Raw genomic sequence first — 26,359 nt, forward strand, 5'->3', positions numbered from 1 at the left:
CCCTGCATCCTAGACTCCCTATGCCCCGCCTGCTCTCTAGCCTGAACCCTTTGCCCATCGCCCCCTCCCTCTTCCTGGGCCAGGCACCCGCATCCCGGCCCTGCACTCCCATGGACCTAACTCAGGCCCCTGGCCTTGGCAGAACTCCCCAAGAGTGCCCAGGGGACTTCAGAGTCTTTTAAGACTCAACCCTGGCCTCCCATCTGTCTTTGAACCTGAGTTCTTTGGAGCCCCCCTGCCTTAAGCTCCTACCCCAGGGGCTTCTAGCTAGAGGGTGAGGGGGAACAGTCTAGAGGTCAGAGGGTCACCCCCTTAAAAGGCTATGCTGCAGGACAAGGGAGGAGGGGATGCAGTCCCAACCCCCAGGCTGAAGATGCCATCTCCAGAGACCACACCCCCACTGGGGATCTGGAGTCTGCCCTCTCCCTGACCAAGGACAAGGGCTTATTCCCAGGATACCTCCTGCAGGCTCCTGGATATCTCAGCTTTAGCAGGGTTGTGGGGGTGGGGGCAGCAGGAGGGTGTGAGAGGAACATGGAATCTATTAATTCTTGTCTTGTCATTGTCCCTTCCACTGGACAGCCCACTGGTCCAGGAGGCAGAGGCTCTGTCTAGGTCTGATATGTCCCCACCCCACCTGACCCCAGCCAGGTCTGGTGCAGAGAAGGTTCTCAGTCCACTGAGGGATGCATACCCAGTTTTCACCCGCAGAGCTCACTCAGCCTATCTCCCAATGAATCACACCGTGAAAGGAACTGGGTGGTCATTCTTCCCATACATTCTGGTCTCCATTTACCTCAGGGTTTCCCAGACGCCCAAAGCATTCCTGCCCCTGTCCTGAAATCCTCTTCTCTCCTCAGTCTGTGGGTTACCAACACAAGCCCCCCCTGAACTGTGATTCTTTTGGTCTGTTTTCCTCTCTTGGACAGGAAGTGGGTCTTACTGATCTTACTGCCTCCAGAGCCTAGAATAGTGCCCTCCGCACAACCAGGCATTGAATATCCATCAGAGACTTAAAAATGAGCCATGTAAACTTCTTGGAGTTTCTTATGAAAGTTATGAAAAGATATGGCTTCTGGGGAGCAATACTTGAAGTTGAGGCTTTATAGAGAGAGAGCCTAACTAATCAGGTCCCATCTCCTGGTAATGCGCCATCTAATAATAATAATAGTAACCATGACAAGTGCCTTATATACCAAGCACTAAGCGCCTTAAAGGTAGGAACCTCTTGACTCCTCACAACAACCCTGGGAAGTAAGCACTATTGTCAGCCCCATTTTACAGGTGAAGAAAAACTGAGATTGGTGGCAGTTAAGTCCCTAGTCCCCAGCTGGCAGGTGGGGGAGCCAGAGCTAGAACCCACTGCACACTATAGATTCCCAGCCTTTACTTAGCAGATATGGAGGGGACTGGCATAAATGCACATCCAAAACGGTGAAACTCAGGGGGCACCCTGTGTCTGTTTATAAATTATAATCCAGTCCCAGTCCCACCCCAGCCTGGCAGAAACACAACCTCGATGGAGAGGGCAAGAGTAGTCTCCGCACCAGCGGGTCAGGAGGAGCTACTTAAAGCCTTCAGTCCTGGGCACCCTCAGGGAAACTGAGGAGCCTAGAAGGGTCCTCCCGCTAGTCACTGAACAGGTATTTATAGTATGTCTACTGTGTGCTAGTTGGAGATGGCCATGGGCAGATGTGCCCAAAGGGGATGCACAGCAGAGGCAGACCACCAGGGAGGGAGAGCCGCCCACCCAAGGAGCGAGGAGCAGAGGGTGAGGTGAAGGCGGGCGGGGCGCTGAGGCGGGCACTGTTCCAGGTGGAGGGAACAGCACCGCCAAAGCTAACAAGCGAAAAAGAACTTGGTGAGTTCGTAGAAAGAAAGAGATCTGGCGTGGCTGGAGCACGAAGGGGAGGTGGAGTTGGAGCTGAGCTTGACCCTGCCAGGCCCTGTAGGACACTGGGAGAATTTGTGATTTTATCCTAAACGCAGTGGGGATCCTGAAAGACCTGACAAGTTCAGATTTACATTTTTAAAGGTTTGCTGGCGCTAGAGTGTAGAGAATGGGGGTGGGGGCCAGTGCGGGGGCAGAATAGGGGAGAGCTGGTTGAGGACGGAGACCAATTAGGCTACTGCCTGTTTGCAGGCGAGAGCTGCCAGTGGCCTGGGCTTAGGTAATGGCAGAGTCCCAAACTCTTTTCTTGACCATTCGAGTGACCTCAGTCAGACAAGGCACTTGGCAGTGAGTAACACTGAGGGAGCACCTGTGGTGTTGTATGTGGATGCTGGAGGCTGGGGGTAGGAGAAGAGAAAGATGAACAGAGTCTGATGTTGCCTGTCCAGAAGTATCCATCCAGTGGACAAGTGGACAGACAGACACACAGTGAAAAGAGCCAGCCCCAGTGAAAGGAGCAGAGCCACAGGAAAACACTTTAACTGAAATATTAACAACATTCTCTGGGATTATAAAAGACTAAGCGATTCATTCCAACAGGGAAGAAAGCGGCTGGCAGAGCAACATTACCTTGGGCTTCCAGGCAAGTGATTCCAACAGACTGAACCTTAGTTGTTGCCTCTGTGAAATGGGGCCATTATCCCTGCCTCCCTAGAGATGGTTAGGTGGTTGTGGTGTTGGGAAGGGCCAAACACACCTTGCATTTGCTTGCAGTCAGGTTTTATCATTATCTTTCAACACACACACACAAACACACACACACACAAACAGATACATCTTCAGGCTCAGGCATGCGCTCAACTCCTCCTAGCCCCTGTTTTCTCCCTTCTCCCTTATTGAGTCAGACCAGCTCTCAGGAAGGTGGCAAAGTTACCCACACTGCCAGTTAGGCATGCCCTTCCTACCAGGACTGGCATTGGATCAAGGACTAGACCAAACGCTGCACCCAGCACAAAGGATATGCTCAGTACACGTCTGTTGAACAAATGAATCAATCCATGAATGCTTTATAGGAGTAATAATTAAATGAATGGGTGGATGGACAGATGGATAAAAAACAGATAGGACGATTGAATGAAGGCTAAAATGAATAAAGAATTGACTGTGGGTACATAGTGTAGCCACTCAGCTAGGGTTCTCAGTGTGGAGCTGGAGGTGTTGCTGTGAGTCTCACTAAAGGGGGGCTTCCTTCCTGCTGCAGCCTGGATTCTGTGCTTCAGAGGTAGGCTCAAGAACCAAGCTGGCAGGCAGGTACCCAGGGAACAACTGTGGTCACAGGTCGGGTTGGTCAAGCTGCATCTCTGTTCTAGATATTTCCAGTCCCTAGAGTCCTGTTCCCATCAATCTAGGATTCACTGTGGCCTGGGACAGAGGAAAGAGCCCTGCTAAGACTCAGCGTGCCCCCTTAGGCCAGGTCCTTGCCTCCTCCCCCAGGCTGCCAGTCCCCCATTCATGCAGAGTTCTGTAAGAGTAGTCAGTGCTCTTACGTGGTGACTGGCTGACTGGCCTGCCTTGGAAATGAATTAGCAACCTGACACATCCCCGATCTCAGAAGATGACAAAGCCAGGTCACTGTCCTCACTCAGAGGGGATCATCAGAACCCCTCCACCCTACATAGTAGGTTTCAGTTTACAAAAGATCTTCCTCTCCATGAGATGAGTGAGAGCAGGGCGGGGAAGCCTTCCAAACTAAGGTAACCACCTCCCCGGCACCTGGGATGCTTCATCCCATCATGCTGTGCTGTTGTCCTCAGTACACGGATCCCTCTCGGAAAGCCTGTTATTTTCCCACCATTGAATTTGTCTCTGCACTAGCACGTAAGCCCTGTGAGGACAAGGATCGTGTCCTGTTTGTTGCTGTATTCCCAGCATCTAGAATAATGCCTGACCCTTAGAAGGTGCTAATTTTTATTAAATGCCTGGGTAAAGGGACAAATAGATGGACAGATGCACGGATCATTGTAATCCACTTAAAAATGACCATATAATAAGTTCTAAGCCCTTCTCATGGGTCACTACAGGCTTTGTGAGGATGCCATTACTGTCCGTATTGTACAACCAGGAACCCGAGGCCCAGAGAGAGGAAGTAACTCCCCCAGTTACAGAGCCCAGGTTCTAGATCCAAGTCTGGCTATCAGCAAAGGCCATGTTCTTACCCACACCACCATCTGACACCTCTAAGTGTTTGTCCAGCACCTGGTAATGTCGGAGCCATTGGAAGTTAAGAGTTGGGACTCAGACATATTGTCTGGTTCCAGTTGAAATGTTGAAATACTGAATATTGAAATATTCACAATTGGCAAATCTATAGAGACAGAAAGCAGATTAGTGATTGCCTAGGGCTGGAGAGAGGAGAAGTTGAGGGGAGTAGGGAGTGAAAACTAATGGGTGTGGGGTTTCTTTTTGGGATGATGTAAATGTTCGAAAGTTGATTGTGGCGATGGTTGCACAAGTCTGACTACACTGAAAAACCATTAAATTATACATTTAAAATGGGCGAATTGTATGGTATGTGAATTACATCTCAATAAAGCTGTTACTGAGAGAATAGTTAGCGCTCAAGAATCTGCCACTCACCTGCAAGATGCATCACTTCACATCTCTGGCGAGCCTTAGGTTCCTAACCAGTAAAATGGGAAAGATAAATGGCTCATGGGGTTAATGTGAGCATTAAATGAGATAATACAGTTATTATTCCCATTTTATCCAGGAGGAGACTTAGGCCCAGAGAAAGGAAGTGAGTTGGCCCAGAACGCACAGCTGGTGGGTGACAGGTAAGGGATTCCAGCCCGGGGCTCTGAGCACTGCTGCTGATTTTCGCGTTATGTTGACTGGATCAACGTTGGTGCCCCCGCCCTCTCACCCCATCACCACCACCACCACTCTCTTCCATCTTCGCCCTTCTCTTGGACTCTAAGGCACTGGCTCCCCACTGCCCGTGCCCATGAGCAGACTGAGGTCCTCCAGAGCACAGGACTCCCTCTCCGACCCCAACCCTGCTCCCCTCTTGGGGCCATGATGCCGTCTTGCTTTTGCTTGTAATAAAGAAAATATCTCGGCTACCCTTCCATGGTTGCTTGGCAACCCCAAAGGGGGGTGGGGGGAGCAAAGGGGAGGAGGGAAGGGGGAGGACTCTGGAGCCAATCTGGAGACAAAGAGTAGGATTTGGGTGACATGGAGCCTGTTCTTAGAGCTAACCTGGCCTGGCCGGGAGACGGGTAGGGGTGGGGGGCTTCCTCCCACCCCAGTGTCTCACACCAATAAATATGGATTAGGGAAATGGGCAGAGTTTTTCCCATGGGCCTGAAAAGCCACATCTGACCTTTCTACCCCCTTTATGTACCAACGTGACAGTCAGAGAGAGCAAAGAGCAGGACCCCCTGAGATGCCTCCCCCATGGCCTTCTGACTTGGGGAAACTTTTCACCCTCCTCCTTCCCCTGTCCCCAGACCAGGTCACAGGCCCGCCTGGGCCCCTGGCCCAGGGATGAGGAGGAGGCTGCTCTTCCGGTGGAGTCAGGAGCTCCTAGCCTCAGGGTCTGCCTCAGGCCCTGGCCACCTGGACTGCACAGAGCCAGGTATGAGGCCCCGGGTCAGCCCGTAAAGGCATTCCCTGCCTCCCCTGCCAGCCCGCCGCCCTGTGGCTCAAGTTCTGTGCCCCCCTCCTCTGCCCTGGCCTCCTCCATTAGGAGCCCTGCCCTCCTGCCAGGCCCCCTACAACCCTGTCCTCTTCTCTTCTTTCCTGACCTCACTGCATGTCCCGCTTCTCCATTCACTTTCCCTCTTTTCCTCTGGGGTGGGCCCCCTCTGCCTCAGCCCCCCAAAACTAGGAAGCCCTTGAGGCTGATGTTCCTGAAGTGAAGATGGCAGAAAAGGGTTGCAAAGGCGGGAGGGTGGGGGCGGTGATCTCTCTCCCTGGTGCCCTGGCTCGCTGGCTGCTGGCCGGGGGTGGAGAAAGACCGCTCTGAATGGAGTCAGTGTGGAGACAGGAAAAGCAAACACCTCAGCCTGGGCTGTGCTGGCCTGCTGGGGGGAGTGGGGGACAGGATGGGGCAGGGGCCTGGACTCATCTCAGCCTCCCCTGATCAACCCTTTCCTGGTTCCTGAGGGCCCATGGCTTCCTGGACCCTTGGCCACAGTGTCCAGAAAGGGAGTGGGTTTAGGGACTGGGGACAAGCCCTCTAGGAGACACCTTCATCCGAATCTTCCCCTGCCCCACTGCCCAACCCCCAGCCAGTGCCCTTCCTGCCCAGCAGATGCCAGGAAAATCTGTGCCCGGGAAGGGCCGTCTGGCACCTGAGGGCCTGCCTGACCAGCCCTCCTCAGCAGCAGGAACTGGGTGGGGAAGTCACCTAATACCAGAGACGGCCCCAGCAGTGCCATCCACTTCCCAGGCCGAGGAGACCCCACAATGCTCTGCCCAGGTGAGTGCTCCTCTAGCCCCACAGCCAGGCAGTGAGGGATCAGGGAAGCTGTCCTTGTTTGGGCTCCTGGGAACCCCACGCACCCTATGCATCCCCAGAAATCTGTGACATTTTCTGTTGGACTGTCTCACTCCCTGCGGCGTATGTGGCACTGGTAGGTTGGTGAGAGGAGCCAAAGGGATGAGTAGAGGAGCTGGAGGTGAAGTCCGGGGATGGAGGGGGACAGGAGGTGCTGGAGTCTGGGGAGCAGGACTTCTGGATTTCAAGCCAGCTTTCTGACTAGACCTGCGGAATCACAGAGGCTCCTGTCGTGGTCACCTTTGAACATTTTGGATTCTAAAGATTTCTGGCACAAGCTCAGAGAGAGGTAGCAACTCATCCTGGGTGACCCAGCAAGTTGGTTGAGCTGGAACTCAAACCCACCAGTCCCCCTTACAATGCCGAGGGCAGTGCTGTTTGTGCTGTGGACGCCAGGCTCGGCCACCTCTTCTTCCCTCTCCACATACAGTTTGGTCCCTCTGGATTTAAGGGATGGGAGGAGGGGCAGGCTCTGGACAGCACCACCCAGTGCCTCTGTCCCTTTCTATCCTCTCTCTAGGCACCATGCCTAGGGCCAAGCAACTCTTGGCCACAGTCTCTTCTGATGGTCCCTGAGAAGCCATGGTTGGCCTTTGTCTTACAGATCCCAGAGAATAGGACCCCCTTAGATCTCAGTGTCTAGCCATAGTCCCTCATACTGTAATCAAAGCCCAACCACACCTTGGAAAGCAAGGCCAACAGCTGACTGCATGCCAGTGTCCCCGCAGTGCCCACCTTGAAGTGTCCTGGCTGTGGGCTCAAGCTGGGAGGACCTTGCCAAATAGAAACGTGCAGCCCTTACTAAGTCAGGTGCTACTCTAAGGCCTTCCATGTACTCCGCTGAATGGTCACCACACTCCTACATGGTGGGTTCGGTTTTACAGATTGGAAAACTGAGGCACAGAGAATTGAAGTGACTTGTCCATGGACGTACTGCCAGGAAAATCAGAGCTAGGATTTGAACTCACAGTTCCAGAGCCCTGAGCCCTTAAATGTTCTCCTAATTCCTAGGAGGCCTCCTCTAGTGGTCATTGTGTCCAATCCCCTGCATCTGGGTGTCTGCCCAGGCCAACCTCTGCTCACAGACAAGAATCAATCTAGTTTTTAAAGGCACCTGCTCCAAGGGTGGAATTTCCCTCTGGGGATAATCAGACATTTATTTATTCATAGCCTTCTGGCTGGGAGGAGGGGCCCTCCCACCCAGGATTCACCAGGGTCCAGCTGCCTCATTGTCCCTCTCTCCTTCCCCCTGCAGTATGATTAGAAGAGAACCAGACTTCCCTCTGGTCTTGACTCCACACCTCCAAGCTGTGTGACCCTGGACAAGTGACTCAGCCTCTCTGAGCCTCAGTTATGAACTGTAAACTAAGATGAATGATATACCCGCTTTGTGAGATTGATGAGGATTAAATGATAAAAGGGGAAGAAAAACTCTACTTTCAGGAATCATTTCTATAGTTTGTTCCAAGTTACTGGAAACCATAAGGAGGAAATGAGGGGTTCCCTTCTGAGTGTGAAACTCGCTCTTGGTTTTGCTTCTGCAACTACCATTTGCCTTTGATAATCGTCCTTCTCTTCTTCTGGGAGAGTGAGAGGGAGAGGATGCTGCCTGAGTGCTCTCCATCATTTAAAAAGAAAAAAAGAAGAAGAAAAATGGGGAGGTTAAGTCAGAAAGGGGTCCGTGATCACAGTACCTGGTACCTGTGAAACCTGTGAAGTGCTGAAAATGAAGTAAATCCTCACCATCACCATCATCGGCGTCATCACTGAAACCCTTCTGCCTGCGGGATCAGAGCCTCCTGCTTTCAGCCTTATACTTTAGCCTCCTTATTACAGGTAGAGAAACTGAGGCCCAGGACTTTCTCGGGGTCACACAGCAGAAAAGCTCTCAGGTCCCCTCATCCTGGTTGGGCCCCCCATCTCTTCTCCTTCGCTCCTTCCCACCTCAAGTTCTTGGGCCATGTGCCCAGGGTTGGGCCCTGGCACCCAGTCCTGCCAGGCAGGGGCCAGGAGAGAAGTGAGCAGCGGTTGAAGGAGTAGGCGCAGAGGCCCGGCGTTCTCAGCCCTGGCTCTTTGTCTGCTGCTTTGTGATGGTAAGTGCTGCTCCTAAATCAGTTCTGTGACACTGTTATTGTTGCCCAGGGCGCAAAGAGTCTAAACTTTTCCCCTGAGGTCAAGAATGTGGCCGGTCCCCAAGCCGCCTGGAGCAGGGGCCTGGGTGGCTGGGGGTGGGGCTGGGGCCTCACCCCGAGCTGGGGCGAGATGTTGGGGGGAGGGGGTCAGCAGGAACAAAACGCTTTGAAATGGCTCCTCTCCATCACTGCCAACATTGTCCGCTGCCCGCGGGGGGCCTGGCACCGCCTTGCCGGGGCTCCGGCCCCCAGCCCTGGCCAGGCCCGTCCCGACTTCTGAAAATGGACAGAAGGTTATTGTCCCTCCTCTCAGCCCTTTGTCTGCCCCAGTTCCAGATGTCTAGGCTGGGACCAGGGAGCTGACCCATGGTGGGCAGGGGGGAGGGGACAAAGGGGGAGAGTACGGGTCACTGCATCCTAAGGGGTCGTTCCCAGACCCTGAGATCCCACCCAGCCATGGCCCAGTCACCTTCTGGGCTGCTCAGCCCTGGGATTGTCCCTGTTCCCTCGTCTCGCCTCCCCTTCCCGACAGACCAGGTTCCGACCTCAGGAAGAGTCAAGAGCAGGGTGCGTCGGGATTCCCACTGCTCTCCCCCCATAACTGTGTGATCTGGGCCGGGTGTGCCCCCTCTCACAGCCTGCTGTCCCCGACCACAGTTCATTCACTTACAAGAAATGACAGTGCCCTTCTATGTCCCAGCTCCGTGCTGGGCACTGGGGCACACAGGGGTGGGTGGGCCACTCAGGTCCTTCCAGATTGTGGTTAATAGTCATAATAGTAAGGAGTAACAGTTCCCACCCACTTCCTCTGTGTTGGATACCGGGCTCACCACTTTGCCCGAATTATCTCATCCTTTTCACAACAAAATCAAGGACACGGTAGATATTGTTCTTATATCCATTTTCCAGCTTTGGATACTGAGATTTTAAGAGGTAAAGTCACTTGCCCAAAGCCAGGCTGCCGGGAAGCAGCAATGCTGGGATCCTAGCCCAGGCTGACCGCCGCCACTGAGAGGAATGATCTGCTAATAAATACTTGGAAGGTGCTGAGCACAGAGCCTGGCACCACTCCAGACTCAGCCTACAGAACGGAGTGGGTGGTGGTGTTAATTCCATCCGCCAGCTTCCCATTTCACAGATGGCGCTACTGAGGCCCAGACCAGAGAAAGCAAACCTGGGGTGAGAAGGTTGGGGAAACTTAAACAGCAGCACCCACAGGGATTTTGGAGTTACCAGGGCTGGCCAGAGAGAGGCAGGCAGCCCAATCTGGGTTTCAAACCCCAATTCTGGGTGGGCTTTGGCAAGTGACTTAGCTTTAACCTGCCTCACTATTCTCATTTATAAAATGAAGGTATTCCCTACTTCACAGGACTATGGTGAAAATTAGAGAATCCATTTAAAGTGCTTAGCATGATGCCTGGCATGCAGCAGACAGTTAATGATAGCTATTACTATTATTATTCTGAATGTGGTAACATTTATCCCTTTGAACCTTCCTCTCACCTGGGGTCACCTGAGGACAAGGCTCTGTTGAGGGGAGGGGCTGTGGGTTAGCAGTTGTTGCATGGAGGGTGGGGACAGCAATACTTGTTCTTCTTGGGGTCTCTAGAAGTCCTGTGACAGGCTACCCCTGCAGGTCGGAGGAAGGCAGACGGGATGAGGCTGGGAGGGGAAGGGGCTGCCTGGGCCCAGAGGAGTTAACAGCTCCCAGGCCCTGGCCCAGCAGGGCTGCCACGCTGCAGCCCAGCCGCAGCAACGCAGCAAGAGATTTTAGCAGAGCAGCCAGGGCTGCTTCCTGATGGGCAAAACAGCTGGCTGCCTGGGGAAAACAGCTGGCCGGGCCCCAGCCTCCTAAGGACAGAGGCAGAGCCTCAGAGGAGGACAGCTCCACATCTGGGCTCCTGGGAGAAGAGGGCATGGCCGAGAGGGAGAGGGTGGTCCTTTGGGGTGGGGTGGGCATTGGGTGGGACCCTTGGAGATGGGGGGGGCATGGGCAGATTCCTGGAGCAGAGGCCTAGATATGGTAGATCTAAGTGGAATTGTGACTCCAAGTGGGATTTGGGGGTCTCAGTCTCCCCTCAAATAGGGAAGATGGCAGGGGAGCAGATGGGGGCAAGACTGTGCTCAGCCTTGGGTCCTCTTGGAACCAGGCCCAGGCTTGGAGCCTGAGTGGGAGTTAGCCTGCTGGGGCTCCTGACCCCCATCTGCGAGCTCCACCAGGACCAGGAGCGAGGTGTGGGCTCTTCCTCTGGCCAAGACCCACAAAGCAGGACAGGGGCCCAGAGAGCCCCCAACCCGGGAGACGTGAAGCTAGCGACTGGTAAGAGCTCCATCCATGCCTCCCCTCTGCCATGGGCCCCCTGCTCCCATCCTGCTTGGCTGTCAGCTGTGAAGACCCCCAACCCTGGGGTGCTGTCTGGGTTCTGGGGTATCTCTAGGCTTCCCCCACCCATTGGCAGAGAAGCGGCACCTGAGACCTCGCATTAGGCTGGGCGGGGAAGGCAGAGAGTTAATGGTGGTGTGGCCAGAGCCACCTGCCTGGGTTCCACAGGCCAGACATCCCTGACTTCTCTCTGACTTAGGGGGCTCCTTTAGCCCACCTTCCTAACCTCCAGGAAGAGGGGGTTGGCCCTCACCTTAGGTGTGCCAATCTCAGTGCCCCTCTCTCTGATGAAGGTCACTCTACAAAACCTTTACCAGTAGGCAGGCCATGGAGCTGAAGCTCCCAGCAGGAAGAAGGTGCTGGGGAAGGGGACAATTCTTCCAGGGTCTCTGTTTCTGGAAGCCAGAGTGGAGCCTGAGGCTCTGGCGCCACCACCTGGCTATGGCCAGAACTACAATGGCTGAGGGATGAGAGTGAAGATGTTGTAGGGGGAGAAACCGATGTTGTAGGTATTGGTCCAGGGTGGTCTGGTTCCTATTCACCCAGATGGACCCAAATAATCATTTTTTTCTATATATTCTACATTACCCCAGGAATGAGGACTTAGGCCCCATAGAATAGCAGCTTCAAACTTTAGCTGGCATCAAAATCGCCTGAAAGACTTGGTCTGACCTCCACTCCCAGAGTTTCTGATTCAGTAGGTATGGGGAGGAAATTTGCATTATTAACAATTTCAAGTCTGATGCTGGCTGGTCCAGGGACCATGCTTTGAGAACTACTGCTTTAGAATTTCTCTGAGTTTGGCCCAAGAGTACCTTTGCAGAGTATGTCTTATCATATTTTGGGGCAAAAAAGAGTGTAAGTAGGAGTTCAGGTGCTTGATCAGCTCACCGTAGTCAGTGACCTCATCACATTTCTACTGAGAGCCCACCCTATGTCCGGCTCACCTTGCTCTAGGGCTGGGGATTAAATGCTGAAGGAGGCGGAGGGGTCCCTGCCTCAGAACTCACAGCCAAGCAGGTCTGGTCTGTGATCTTTCCACCTGGAAATGTAAAAGGCAGCTCAAAATAAGATCCAGTGCAGAAGCCAATTTCACCTTCTACTGCTCCTTTTCAGGTCTTCCCCATTCAGTACCTAATCCATCATCCAGCCCACCTGCGTACCTTTTGAGTCATCCTGATTCCTCGCTCTGTCTCTCAACTCTAACCCTACAAGGCTGTGAGCTCTGCCTCCATGATACATCTCAACCCTGCCCACCATCATCTCCCGCTATGAGACTCTCCCAGGTTTCCGTCGTTGCCCCCATGGTCCACCCTTTGAGCTGCAGCCAGAGCAATCTTTAAGACAAATCATGTCATGCTTCTGTTTACCCCTTCCAATGTCTTTCTATTGCACTTTAAAAAAAATTCCAAAATCCTGCCATAGCCCTAAGTGGTCCTCACCTCTTACCACACTCTGCTTGCTCACTTTACTCCAAATACCCTGGCCTCCTTGCTTGTTTCCACTGCAGGACCATGGCCCCACCTGTCCCCTCTGTCTGGAACACTCTGCCCCCAGATCTGCTCTTGGCTGGCTCCTCTCATGCTCTGAAATGTCTTCACTGACCCCTCTACTCAATGTCGACTCCCACCCCCAGCTACTCTCTGTTCTCATTAGCTTGTTTTATTTTGTTCATAGTATTTACTGTTCTTTGAAATGGTCTATTAATGTATCAGTTTGCTTGTTTCCTGTCTGTCTTCCCTCACCAGAATGTGAGTACCTGAGGAGCAGAGACTGTCTCGTGCACCTCTGTATCCCCAGTTCCGAGAATTCTACCTGCACATAGCATGTGCTCAAGAAATATTTGCTGAACAAATGAGATTATATTGGATGTCTTGTAGGAGTATGTCTCCTAGACATGACATCGGAGAAGGCTTTCGAGGGGGCCTGAAAGAGAAAGACCAGCTCAAGCAGAGGAACTTAAAAAAAAAAAAAAAAAAAAAAAAGGGTCCTAAAGCATGGAGTGTTCTGGAAACTGTACATAGTTTAATTTGGCTGGGACAGGATATGGGGGAGGGGAGCTCAGAGGGGTTGGAAAAGCATCAGGTAGGCCATGAAGGGCCTCGTTGTCCCCTGAGGGGTTTGAGCTCTATGCTGAGGGCAATGGCAGCCCCCAAAGGATGTAACATCATGAGTTTAGAAAGGGCCACTGAGTGCAAAATGGTTTCCAGGGAGAAAGCCTTGTAGGGGCATGGGTGCTGGGAGGTGCAGTGTCCCAGGTGGGTGGTACTGATGCCCTGAGCCAGGAAAGTGGCAGGGAAGAAGGGAAGAGGTGGCCATGTGCAGAAGTTGAGGTGGTCTGGCCAGGATGAGGAGATGGAGTAAGCTGAGAGGCACTTGTCACCGGGGACACTCAGGTCTTGAGTTTGCGGGAGGCCACCGGAGGGGGAGCAGGTTTTGGGGGAAGACTGGGGTTTCATTTTAGACATGGAATGTGGGTCCAGGTGGGAAGCTGAGACACATGTCAGTTTTGCAGAAAGGGGGAGTGGTCCACAAGGTCAGCTGCTGAAGAGAGCCCTCTTGGATGAGGAGGAATGTCCACTGGGGGAGTGGCCAGGAGGATGCCAGTCTTGGCAGGAGAAGTTTGGCTGGAGCAGCCTTGGTGTGCATCAAGCAGTGACTGAAGGTGAGGAAGTAAGACCGAAAGCAAAGCACAGATCAGGTCCCCCTTTCCAGAGGCTTGGAGAGGGAGAAAGATGGCGCTGCAGCTGGGGGCCAACAGGCAGCTGGCTGTATTCGTATTTTAAGTTGGAGGAGATTTAAGTCCTGTGGAATGTTGAAGAAGTATCCAGAAGAGAGGGAGGTTGGTGAACCAGGAAGGGCAAGAAGATGGCTTTTGGAGCCCAAGAATGGTTCTGTTGTGAGGCAGAAGGTGCCTCTTTCATGGTAACAGGTGGTGAGGGTACAGGTGGGCTTGGGGGCAGAGGATAGAAGATTTGGGGGCTGGAAATAAGAGTTCCCAGGTGATGGCTTCTCTTTTCTCCAAAAAGTGAGTGGCAGGGAGATCTTGGCTTGGGGAGGGGAGTGGAGCGAAGGCTTCAGAAGACTGGGTGTGTGAAATGCCACTGAGGAGAGGGGGCAGGAGCACAGGGAAACTGGATTGTTGGGCTCGGTGAAAGTCCAGTTGAGAGTGGAGATAATGAGTTTGCAGTAGCCATAACGTGCCCCAAAGCAAGACAGTTATAGGGCTTTTCTAGGCAGGAGTGATGGGAGAACCTTGGAGAAGGTTGTCAGTGACAGGCTGGATCACTGGGTGGACTGGGGAGGGAAGGAGGTGAAGATGGGAGGGGTCAGTGCGTTGGGAGGAAGAGGAAGACTTGAGGCAAGGGAAGAATCTAGAAGCCCCCATGATAGACAGGATGGGAAGAGGCTCTGGGATGGCTCTGGGATGGGTGGGGTGGGGAACATTGCTTTGCTTTCGAAAGGGAATCCCGGTTCTCAGGCTAGGAGTGCCTTCCAGCAAAGGCTACCATGCAAGGGAAGGGACTCTTGCATTTCCCCAGGATGCTTCCAGGGGACCCCAAGCTTTCCATCGCAGGGCCACTGGCTGCAAAGCAGCCCTACCTGGAAGCTTTGACTGAGGCTGGTGGAGGCTTTGGGGGTGGGCTGGAGACCCGCACTCCAGGGTGCAATGCCCCCACATGCTGCCCCATCACTAGGGAAGTCTGTTCCTTGCTGGGCCCCACCCCTCACCTTGCAGTGGAGATAGTGTGCACATTCTTAGCCCCTCTCCCTGACCCTGGGAAGAGGCTGAAGGGAGACCCAAAGGTGCCAAAGGAAAGTAGGTTCCCATGGGTGAGGGGCTGAAGGAAGGAGAGCCTGGCTTCTACTCCAATCCTGTTTTCCAGCCGCAGAAACTTTCTGTGTGCCAGGCTCCACGCGTAGAATTCAAGTGCATTCAGGCACTCAGGGAATCCTTGCAAACCCTACTAGGTAAGTGGTGTTATTAGCCGGATTTTACTGAGGAGGCCCTGAGGCTCAGGGAAAGTAGTTGGCCTGAAGTCGGTGGCAGACAGGAGCTAGAACCCACCACTGGTGGCCTTCAGACCCCTCCCCTTCCCTGCCCTCTCCAAAAAGAGGCTGGAGACTCTTTTCCATCTCAGCAGGGGCCTCAGGACCCCGACTCTGCCTCAGACACAGGAGTCATCCTGCTTTGGAGGGGGGCTGGGTCATCGGGAGGGGGTGTATGGTGACCCCTAGTTCTACATTCAGTCTAAGAGTGGGCTTTGCTCTCCTAAAGGGCCGGAGCAGTGCCGGTGCTGGCGACGGAGGCGAGAACGATGACGCCCGGGAGACGCCAGGCTCGGATCGCGGCGGGATGGCGCGCGCAGGTCAGGGGATCCCCTCCCCCGGCCCCCAAGCGGCTCTTGCTCTCCGCCCACGCGTCGGCTCGCTGGTCTGTGAGGTTCCGACTGGGCCCGCCAGAGGGCGCCCGGAGGCACAGGAGGGAGCGGGAGCCGAGGGAACCCAGCAAAGGCCGCGGCCGAGTGGGTCCCACCCCGCGGGGTCTGCGGCTCAGGTTCAAGGGTCCGATGGATGGCCAGGGAATCCGGGTTCAGGGCCATCGCGTGCTCCGTAAAGCTGGGTTCCGGGGACTGTACGCCCGGGGATTCGTAGTTGAGTGTTCTCAGACGCCGGGGTGGCTTGGATGCCATCACCCCCGACCCTCGAGTCGGGAGGTGGCTGCTCCTGGATCCCGTCTGGGGCGGGTCTCCGGGCCCTGGCCCGCCGGTGCCCTTGGCCGAGGAGAGGATACTTGAGAATCCACGAATAGGAATGAGGGGTTGGGGTTTCTTTGGGGGTAAGCTCCCCCCACCCTGCTCCGGGCCCGCCTCGGCCCCGCCCCGGCCCCAGGCCCCGCCCTGGCCGGGCTGCACCGCCCACTCCCCTCTGCCCCGCGGGGAGCCCAGGGGGCCGCCGCCGCTGCCCGAGCGCCCGCCATGCGCGCTGCCCTCGCCGCCCCGCTACTCCAGCTGCTGCTCCTGCTGGGGCCGCGGCTCGAGGTCGTGGGCGTCGCGGAGCCGCCGCTGCCCGCTGTGGTCCTTGTGATCCTGGCCCGCAATGCTGAGCACTCACTGCCCCACTACCTGGGCGCGCTGGAGCGGCTGGACTACCCCCGGACCAGGCTGGCCCTCTGGTGAGAGACCCGGGCATTGGCACCCACTGGGCATCTATCCCCCAACCCAACTAGCAATGAGGGCTCCAGATGTCCCCATCTGCTCCTGCCCAGACACCACCCAGACAGGCCCCTCCCAGCGCAGACAGGCCCTCCACAACCCGAGTCCCGCGACAGGACCCCTTCTCCCCTGGCCCAGCAGACTCAGGCCTTAGGTTGACACAGGGACCTATCCCTCATTCCGGCCCCTGCTCCTTCTCTGGGTGTAAATTGGGCCTGGCCCTTCTTGTTCTTGCCCTCAGAGCTGAAACTCAACCCATGGGACCTGTGGTTGGCTTGACTTAGAGTGGAGCTGACAGGAACAGCTGGCATCTCCTGGGGCCTGATGTGGCAGAGATCAGCAGGACCAGGGGTTCCTGGGGAGCCCGTGAGGGTACTGTCAGCCCTGGGCTCCACGCTGCTCTGCAGGGGAGTCAGACCCACTCCTTCCGCTGGACTGGTTCCAGCCTCTCTCAGGAGAGGAGAGCCCCTCCTAGCTACAGGCAAAGCTCCCTCCTTGCAGTCTCTCCCCCTAGGCGTCCCCACAGGGCACTGGAATCGGAGGCCACAGTCTATGGAAGCCAGAACAGGGAGGAGTCCCAAGCTGAGGTCGAGGATAAACTGAGAGAAATGACCAAACTACCCTCCACAACACCCAAAAGTTGGGCTGGGGGTGGAGCTGTGGCCTGGGGAGGCCGCCCACAATTACCAGTTTGGGAGTTAGTTAGTTCCCACCCCTATGAGACTTGACACGTAGTTAGTCTTCAGTTCTGGGGAACTGGCTTAAAGGGGCAGTATCACCTAAAACCTGGACCCTTGGCTAAACTGCTCGCACCACCCTCTGTCATGAGAGCCCCTTCAGAAGGTGGCACTGGAGCTCAGGCCCATCAGCAATTGTCAGGGACATTCGGAGTGTGGTTTGGTCCTTATTACAACTTTCAGGTGGAGGGAAGCACCAGCTCTTTGGTCCAGTCCTGATTCAGAGTGGAGGGGGCTGACCTGTGGTCACCCAGCAAGGAAGGAAGGTAACCAGGGAATGTGGCAGGTGTGTTCTTCAAAGTTGAAGTACTTTTCATCTTTAAAAATACATTTGAGTTCAGTCATCTGAGCTCCTGAGCATGCCAGGACAGCTTATAGTTACAGAGGGAGAAAGTGAAGCCCAGAGAGGGTGAGAACTTGTCTGAGGTCACACAGCGGGTCAGAGACCTGTGATTGGGACCTGGCTGCCTGTCTTCCTCTGTAGCACACCTGCCTCCTCTGCTTCCAGGAGAGGCCAGCCTCACAGATGTTGGTGCTCCAGGGGTCAAGGCTGCCTGGGGCTTTGGTCCTTCTGTGGCTGTGCCCCCTTACCCTTCTTCCTCCTGTGTCCCCAGGTGTGCCACGGACCACAATGTGGACAACACCACAGAGATGCTTCAGGAGTGGCTGACTGCTGTCAGCGATGACTATGCAGCTGTGGTCTGGAGGCCCGAGGGGGAGCCTAGGTAGTGATCTGAGGAGAAATGTTCTGGGGAAGATGGGCACCAGCTGTAGCCCAGAGAGGAAGAGGGACAGCCTCGAGCCACACACAGCCTCCAGGCCAGGGCTCTGTCCACTGCCCTGCAGAGAGTGGGAACACACGCACCTACCCTATGAGAACATCTCATCCCTTTACCCGCTCAGGCTCTACCCAGACGAAGAAGGCCCTAAGCACTGGACCAAAGAGAGGCACCAGTTTCTGATGGAGCTGAAACAGGAAGCCCTGACCTTTGCCAGGGACTGGGGGGCTGACTATATCTTGGTAAGAAAGCCTGACCTTTGTTTGGGCTTCCCACAGACAGTGGCATCTGTCCTTGACAGAAGTCTTGGCAGAACTTAACCACATGTAGGCTGGATCCTTCAGCTAGCAACCTGGGTCAGAACCCAGATCGGACATCCCTATGCTTGAGCTCAGACTAAGTACTAAGCCTGGATCCCTGCGGCAGATCCCAGGATATGTCCTGAGGCTTGATCCCTGGACTAGAGCCCAGAGTATAAACTGAGCCTGCTTCACTGGACTAGAGCTCAGACTAGGTCTTTGGATTTACTGCCTAAAACTTAAGATAAAGTTCTTAGATCAGCAACTCAGGTATAATCTGTGGATCTAATCCCTGAACCAGTGCCCTAGACTAGATCCTTGGTCTAGAAATGGTTCTACTGGTTTGTAGGTTAGACCTCTCTAAGAGAACCCCATTGGATCCTGGGAGACATTCTACATCTCTGGAAATCTGGAGAGATCCCATTCAGTGAATCCTTGGGGGATTGCAGCCCACACAAGGCTGGAACCTGTGACAGTCCCCTCCCAAAGTTTGCAGATACAGACAACATTCTGACCAACAACCAGACCCTGCGGCTTCTGATCGAGCAGGGGCTGCCTGTGGTGGCCCCTATGCTGGACTCTCAGACCTACTATTCCAATTTCTGGTGTGGGATCACTCCCCAGGTAAGGGCGGGGATGGGGTCCTCAGGAGGCTTGAGGTCTGAGAGGAAACCCGGGGAGGGGAGACAGCCTAGAGGCCTCGGGGTCTCTAGGCCACGGCTGGGGAGCAGTGTGCTGGGGACAAAGGGGCGCCCTCTCACAGCCAAAGCCACCCCTTCCCCAGGGCTACTACCGCCGCACAGCTGAGTACTTCCCCACCAAGAACCGCCAGCACCGGGGCTGCTTCCGTGTCCCCATGGTCCACTCCACTTTCCTGGTCTCCCTGAGGGCTGAGGGGACAGCCCAGCTCGCCTTCTATCCCCCTCACCCCAACTATACCTGGCCCTTTGACGACATCATTGTCTTCGCCTACGCCTGTCAGGCTGCTGGTGAGGACAGCTCTCCTTGAGCATTCCTTCGAGGCCTCTAGGCCTTTGCACATGCTGTTCCCCCTGCTTTGCATGCCCTTCCCCACTCCACAATGCATCTTGTTAACTAACTCCTGTTTGTCCTTCAGGCCATAGCATTTTTTGAGCTCACTGCCCCAGTAGTTTAGATGTCCTTCTGGCTGTCCCCATCATGGCACCTTCATGTATTCCTTCATTAGGCAAATATTTATAGAACACCTACCAGGTGCCAGACACTGGGGAGGCAGTGGTGAGTAAAATCAGGCAGTCCTTGTCCTCCTGGCTCCTCTTCCAGTCAAAGGGTCACACAAATCAGTGTCCAATCACAATGATTATAAGTTGTCCTGGGAGCTTAGACTAGAGTTGATCTAGTCGAGGAAGGCTTCCTGAAGGTTATAAACTTTGGGGCTGAGATCTAAAGCACGAGTAGGCAGAGCAGGAAAGAGCATTTCAAACAATGGGACCAGCAGGTGCAAAGGCCCTGTGGTGGCAGGGAACACAAGAAGGCAGGTGGCAGGTGCACAGTAAGTGAGGAGGCTATGGTGCAGATTGAGGCAGGAAAGGTAGTCAGGGCCAGCTTGTGTGGTCCTGACTGGCAAGAGTCTGGTCTTTAGCCTGTGAGTGTCAGGCAGCCATCAGCAGATCATGTGACTGGATTTGAACACTGAAAAAAATCATTCTGCTGTGGGTAGTTATTTTTAAGATGAAAGTTACTAGAAAGTGTTTGGGTTTGGATGGGATAAACCCAGTTCTGAGGAAGAGTTGAAGTTGAGAGCAAGACAGAGACACTGATATCAGAGTAAGGATCTTGAGAAGGCAACAGGATGTAATTCACAGCATGGATTGACGGGTGGTAAGGATGTGAAGACTGGTGGGTGGAGAACTTTGCTGGTGGTCAGAGTGAATTAGAAGTGACAATTTAGTCAAGAAGTGTTGCCCCCCGAGCAAGCAGTGTGGCCAAGCAAGCAAGTGTTGTCATCATCTTTTTTGTGTGCAAAGTTTTGGTGACATCTGTAGTGCAGACATGCAGGAAGAAAAACAAATCTTATCAAGTGCAAAAAGTGAGTTAAGGGAAACAAATACATGGAGAGAAAAATGAGAAGAAGGAAAGGTATTTCCTTATTTTTGCATTCCTATTTCTACTTTGAGTATCAGCTACTGTTAACTGGTCAGTGGTTTGAAGGGATTTAGTGAGTGGCAGTTTTGTTTCCATCATTCACACTTCTGACACCTGCACTGGGCCAGGCTCTGTGCCCAATGTGGGGTGTGGGATTAACTCTCCAATAGATACCGTGTGTCTGCCCTTGAGGATTCACAGCCTATAGAAGATAAAGGCTAAATAAATGATTATAATAAAGATGTCAAACACTGAAGAAATAAAAAAGGCCACTTTGGTTGCCAGGTGGAGGACAGCATGGCGGGGACAGGAGAGGGTGTGGGGTTAAGCGTAGGGATCTGGGCAAGACGTGATGGTGCCCAGATCTGGGCTAGGGGGGATGGGCAGAGGTGGGAGAGATTTAAGGGGTGGAGCAACGCCTGGTGGCATCAGGTGGCTGTAGCTAGGTGAGAGTTTGCCTGCTCCTTTCTCACCTGGATCCCTGAAGGGCAGGGACTGTCTGTCTTGCTCACCACCCCAGCGTTCAGCTGGTGCTCTAGACATGTCTGTTGAATGAATAAACCACCTCCACAGAAAGGTCCCATAGATATTGTTTGAGCCAAGCCCTTTCTCCCTCCAGCCCCAGAGGTGGGGATGCCAGGTCCCAGAGAGGACCCACATGCGGGGTCATAGGACCTCTCAGCTGGGTCCTGAATGCCCTACCCTTCACTCCAGCACTCCCTTGGCCTCTCTTCTCAGGGGTCTCAGCCCACGTGTGCAACGAGCACCGTTATGGATACATGAACGTGCCTGTGAAATCTCACCAGGGTCTGGAGGATGAGAGAGTCAACTTCGTCCACCTGATCTTGGAAGCGCTGGGTGAGGGCTGGAAGCCAGTGCGCCCACCTGCCTCTGCCACTCCCCGCCTCCCCACCTGCGCCTTCTCCTCAGCCCAGACCTGGCTGGGCGGTGGGCTGGGGTCTTAGCCTCCCCCCCAATTCATTCCCTGGCTCTGGGGCAAGTCCCTTTCCCCATTGGGCCTCAGCCTGCCCATCTCTGTAATGGAGACAAGTGGATTCTGTGATCTCCTGCTGAGCATTCTGCCAAGGGGGCAGGAGTGAGGCGGGGGAGGCGAGGACTCCGGGATCACTGCTGACAAGAGCCAGTAGGGACTCATGATGGGCGTGCTTTCCTCTGCAGTGGATGGGCCCCCCATGTGGGCATCAGCGCATGTCTCCAGGCCTCCAAAGAAGCCCAGCAAGATGCGGTTTGATGAGGTATGTGCCCCCAGCCTGCAGGATTGGGGCCAGGAGGTGGGTGGGCTCTCCCCTCCCCCTGCACCTACCCCCCTACCTCCTCCAGGTCTTTGTCATCAGCCTGGCCCGCCGGCCCGAACGCCGGGAGCGCATGCTGAGTTCGCTCTGGGAGATGGAGATCTCTGGGCGGGTGGTGGACGCCGTGGATGGCCGGTGAGGCTTTCTGGGTGGGGACAGGGCCCTGGGCAGCTGAGGGGACAGGTGGTCCATCAGACCTCCCTGGGGGTGGGAAAAGCAGAGGATGAGTTGAAGGAGTTTCCTGTTCCAGGAGGTATTCAAACAGGGCCTGAGCAGATCTGTCTCAGGGAGTTCCAGGGCAGAGGGAAAAGGACAGCCCACCCAAGGGAGGAGAGCGCAGTGGTGAAGGCCCAGGGTCTGGAGCTCCTGGGCTTGGGCTCCAGCTCTGCCACTTACCAGCTGTGTCACCTCCAGCAAGTCACCCCATCTCTCAGCCCCACTGTGTAAATGACAAGTAACCGTGCCTTCTTCTTAGGGGTTTGTAAGGGTTCAGTGAAGACTTAGCCAGGGCCTGACACATAGTAAGTATTCCAAGGGTTAATAATATCTTCATTTTTATTATTAGGGTTATTCTTTTCCTTCCTGAACTTAGATCCCTGATGGGTGGTGGGAGGAGCAGGCCAGTCATGTTCCCCAGGGAACCAGGGGTCCCACGGCCCCGCATGCCTCACTGCTCTTTGCTGCATATGCACCAGCCCTCTTGAGTGCTGGACGTCCGTCCTTTGCTTGTGCCTCTGCCTAAGAATTATCTGCCGTGTGCCCCACATTCATCCTGGGGTGTATCCCCCTCAGGCTGCTGCCCCCACCTTAGGATCCCCCACGCCCAAGGCGGCTACAGTTTCCCAGGAGATGGCTTCAGGCCACACAACGCAGTAACAAGGATGAAGCCTCCTTCAAACCAGACTTCAGTGTGACTGTCTGCAACTTGCAAAGGCCGTGTGCTCCTGGACGGGTCCCTGGTGGGCACCCCTGACCCCACTACCCCGTTTCACTCAGGACGCTCAACAGCAGTGTTATGCAGAGCCTCGGCGTGGATCTGCTCCCTGGCTACCAGGACCCCTACTCAGGCCGCACGCTGACCAAGGGTGAGGTGGGCTGCTTCCTCAGCCACTACTCCATCTGGGAGGAGGTGAGGACCCTACCCTCTCGGCCGGTGCCCTCAGGGAGAGCAGGGGCCCCGTCTTCAGGCTCTGTGACCAGTGGGTGACTGAACATGCTAATGAAGACCCGGACAGCAGCTTTAAGCTTCCCATGTGCCCAGCCCTCTACCTTATTCCTCCTGCAGTCTCCACTGAGCACCTACTGTGTGCTAGGAGATCAGGTCTAAGAATACAGAGGTGAGCAAGGAGAATGCAGCCCTGGCCCTCCTGGGGCTCAAGGATCAGAGCAGCACCCAGAAGTCAACAAAGATCTCAGCTTGTGGTGGAGGGGGGATGTACAGGCTGTTCGAAAGTGTGGACTCCTGGCCTGGTATGGGTTCAGGGTGGGCCTCCTCCTTGAGGGGCAGGGACAGGAGCCTTCTCAACAGAGGAAAATGGTGGGGGCAAAGGCCCTGGGGTGGAAGGAGTTGGGTGCGTTGGGATGTGAGAAGGAGAAAGGCCTCGGGCTTGACTCCAATGGCCCAGGGCTGGGGGCGTGAGTGCTGCATGGACATGGCAGGAGAGGACTTGGGACTGGTCCTCCAAGGGGCGCCCCCTCCAGGATGCAGTGCACAGACCCACTCTTTGTTTCTATTTTCTACTGTAGCCAAAATATATGTGGTGAGCTTGTATTTCTGTTTTTCTGCTGTCTCTGAACAGATGGAAGGATATCTGCATCTTACCATTCACTGAGTGGATTTCATCTTCTTTTCACATTTCTAAAAGTTACAAAAAGTACCTTTGTTAGGGATGTTGGGGGCCAGGGTCTTCCCCGGCCCCCACCCAGCCCAGCTTCCTTTAGGAAGCTCAGGAGGCAGAAGTGGGGAACCGGGCCCTGGGGTCCAGCAGGTGCATGTTCAGATCCCGGTTCTGCCGCTTCCTAGCTGTGTGTCGTCGAGCAAGTGGTCTCACCTCCCTGTGTCTCCATCTCCTTCCCGCAGTATGGAGGGGCCCTGTGGCCCCTGGGATGTTGTAGGGCCCAGTGACGGCAGAGGGATCCTGACTGCCATCGTGATCTGCATGGAGAGCTAGACTGGGGGCCTGCAGGGCCTTGAATGCCATGTTCGAGCAAGGTGTTGGGATTTCAATCCCCAGGCGGTGGGAGCCCCAGCAAGCTTTGGAGCAGCTGAGTGACACAGCCACTTGGCCTATAGCTGAGGCCAGGAGAGTCTGTCAGGGTCAACCAGGTGGAAGGGGACAGCCCGAGTCTAAAGAGTCACCCCCCAACCCCCATGTACCACAGGTGGTTGCCCGGGGCCTGGCCCAGGTCGTGGTGTTTGAGGATGACGTGCGCTTTGAGAGCAACTTCAAGGGGCGGCTGGAGCGGCTGATGGAGGAGGTGGAGGCAGAGAAACTTCCTTGGGACCTGATGTAGGCAGCCTGTGACCCCGGGGCAAGGGAGAGGGCTGGGCCTCTGGGGGTCTGCCTGCTCCTGCTTGGAGCCCTGGCTAGACCTCCCTGCCCCTGAACTGGCCCTGTAGATGGGGTAGGAGGAAGGGTCCTGTGACACCTACAGTGACTCCTGGAACCCTTGGTGTCACCTGCAGCTACCTCGGCCGGAAGCAGGTGAACCCTGAGGAGGAGGCGGCCGTGGAGGGGCTGCCGCACCTGGTGGTGGCCGGGTACTCCTACTGGACACTGGCATACGTCCTGAGCCTGGCTGGCGCCCGCAAGCTGCTAGCCTCACAGCCTCTGCACCGAATGCTCCCTGTGGATGAGTTCCTGCCCATCATGTTTGACCAGCATCCCAAGTGAGCCTCAGATGGGGGCAGGCCAGGGTCATGTGAGGACACCTCAGCAGGTAGTAAGTCCCGTCACTGGGCGGGTAGGGAGACTGAGGCTGGCAGGGGTGAGTCCTTTCCTTCGGGCACCAAGGAATAGCCCCGCTTATCCTTGGAGTCAGACCAGTCTGTGTGAATTCTGTGATGCCCTGTGGTTTTCAGTCAAGAGACTTTCCTGTTCTGAGCCTCAGCTTCCCCATCTGGAAAATGGGGATGAGAGAAATCCCGCCTCATGTTTGTTGTGAGGACCAGATGGGGAGGGTGGTCAGGTGCTTCAGGGGTGAGGTGCCTGGCTCTGGGCTGGCATGGATCTAGGTGAAGGTGCCTGTCTCAGTGCCTCTGAGCCATCCTCCCACCTCCCAGCGAGGAGTACAAGGCACACTTCTGGCCACGGGACCTGCGAGCCTTCTCAGCCCGGCCTCTGCTCGCTGCACCCACCCATTATGCGGGGGACGCTGAGTGGCTCAGTGACACAGAGACATCCTCGCCCTGGGATGACGACAGTGGCCGCCTCATCAGCTGGACTGGCTCTTACAAGACCCTGCGCGGACCCCGCTTGGACCTGGCTGGCAGCAGTGGGCACAGCCTCCATCCCCACCCCCGGGACGAGCTCTAGGTGAGGGCAGAGCCCGGAAGAGGCCCCTGGCTCCATGGGCCTGGGTCTTCTCTCCCCTTCAACGGCTGACTGTGTCTGAGTCTCAGTTTCCCCTTCTCAGTTTTCTTGTCTTCTCTCTCCCTCTCTCTGTCTCTGTAGCTTTGGCTGTGTCTGCATTTCTCTCTCCACCTCTAGCTCCCATTCTCTCTGCCTGTCTCTGTCTCTCTGTATCGGTTGATGTCTCTCTGTTTCTGATTCTGTGACTCTAGCTTGTGCGCACTCTCTCTCTCTGTTGCTGACTATCTCTGTGTCTGTCTCTGTCTCTGCCTCTTGCTGTCCAACTCTAGTTCTTCCTACTTCTCTCCTCTTACCTCTCTTGTCCCACCAGGCCTAGGTGGTGACCCCAGAGGAGCAGGCTCTCCAGGGAGCTGAACAGGAGCCGCCACCAGGAACCACAGACCCAGCAGAGACCTGGCTGCCCCCTTGAGCGTGGCCACTCTGCCCTCTGGACCCGTCTTACATTGGGAGAAACCACTCAGAGATGAGTCCCCTTCCCCGAAGGTCCCGGAACACAAGGGCAGGGCTCGCAGGGCCTCCTACTTTGCCTGGCCTGATTCAGTGCCTGGGGTGGAGGGAAGAAGGTGGGCTCCCCAGCCTTCAGTTTCAAGCTGGGCAGACTCAGGAGCCCTGCCCCGCCCCCAGAGACCCAGCTGCTGAGGACCCTCTGCCCCTTCTACCTCCACCTCAGCTCCCCACCCAGGTTGACGCCTGGATCTCACCTGCCACCCTCTTCCCTGGCCAGTGGGAAGTGCAGGGAGGTGGGAGGAGGACCCAGCACACAGCAGGCGCTCAATAAAAGCTGGCTGGTATTGCACTTTATACTTTTTTAACTCATGGCTGAGCCTCTTTGCATGTCCTGATGTCTGAGAGGGAGGCGTTCCCTATCTGTGGAGAGACACAGATGGGAGGGCAGCCTAGAGGAGGAGTCAGGTGATCAGGCATCACCTTCTTAGTCTACTTCTTGGTAAAGTGGAGGTGAGAGAAGTAGTTCACTGGCGCTGGGAGGTAAAAGCATCTGGGCCTGGACCGCAGCCCACAGGGAGTGCTCACCCACTGGGGCTGTCGTGGTCATCACCAGCCTCACCCTGAGGTGGGCCCAGGCCATACCCAGGGCTGCCAAGGCCTCCCTGCCTTTGGATCTTCACCTGTGCAGTTGGAACCCCTCCCCTGGAAGTGGCTCCTCTCCTGCCCTCACCAGCGTGGCCACCAGAGAGTGCAAGGTGGCAGAACATGTACCTTGTGTCCCAGGGCGCCCTCTGCTGGTCTGGGGCCCACAACAGGAAGGGAACCTGGGGCATTTGGAACCTGCCCCTGTGCCCTGGGTTACCTGCAGCTGCTTTACCTTCTGC

At 55.3% G+C, this 26,359-nt stretch overlaps 1 protein-coding gene and 1 pseudogene across 1 annotated transcript; both read left to right on the forward strand.

The window, feature by feature from the left end:
* The first annotated feature begins 7,879 nt into the window (after positions 1-7,879).
* Positions 7,880-8,070, forward strand: LOC116663413 (annotated as a pseudogene).
* A 7,870-nt stretch (positions 8,071-15,940) lies between these two features.
* CERCAM (cerebral endothelial cell adhesion molecule) lies at positions 15,941-25,840 on the forward strand. Its single transcript, XM_006181897.3, has 13 exons — positions 15,941-16,143; positions 17,535-17,645; positions 17,824-17,941; positions 18,488-18,622; positions 18,783-18,987; positions 20,861-20,980; positions 21,302-21,378; positions 21,464-21,570; positions 22,432-22,564; positions 23,818-23,945; positions 24,122-24,325; positions 24,719-24,971; positions 25,339-25,840. The coding sequence occupies exons 1-12, from the start codon at positions 15,947-15,949 to the stop codon at positions 24,969-24,971; spliced, it is 1,788 nt and encodes a 595-aa protein (XP_006181959.2). The 5' UTR covers positions 15,941-15,946; the 3' UTR covers positions 25,339-25,840.
* The last annotated feature ends 519 nt before the right edge of the window (positions 25,841-26,359 follow it).

Source organism: Camelus ferus, chromosome 4 (assembly GCF_009834535.1).
Source record: "Camelus ferus isolate YT-003-E chromosome 4, BCGSAC_Cfer_1.0, whole genome shotgun sequence".
Lineage (NCBI taxonomy): Eukaryota > Metazoa > Chordata > Mammalia > Artiodactyla > Camelidae > Camelus > Camelus ferus.

Bases quoted from the DNA above. Each gene is read 5' to 3' on its own strand.
- CERCAM (XM_006181897.3), top strand. From the start codon at position 15,947: ATGCGCGCTGCCCTCGCCGCCCCGCTACTCCAGCTGCTGCTCCTGCTG. The intron at 17,646-17,823 runs GTAGTGATCTGA...TTACCCGCTCAG, and splicing joins AGGCCCGAGGGGGAGCCTAG to GCTCTACCCAGACGAAGAAG. The intron at 23,946-24,121 runs GTAGGCAGCCTG...TGTCACCTGCAG, and splicing joins AAACTTCCTTGGGACCTGAT to CTACCTCGGCCGGAAGCAGG.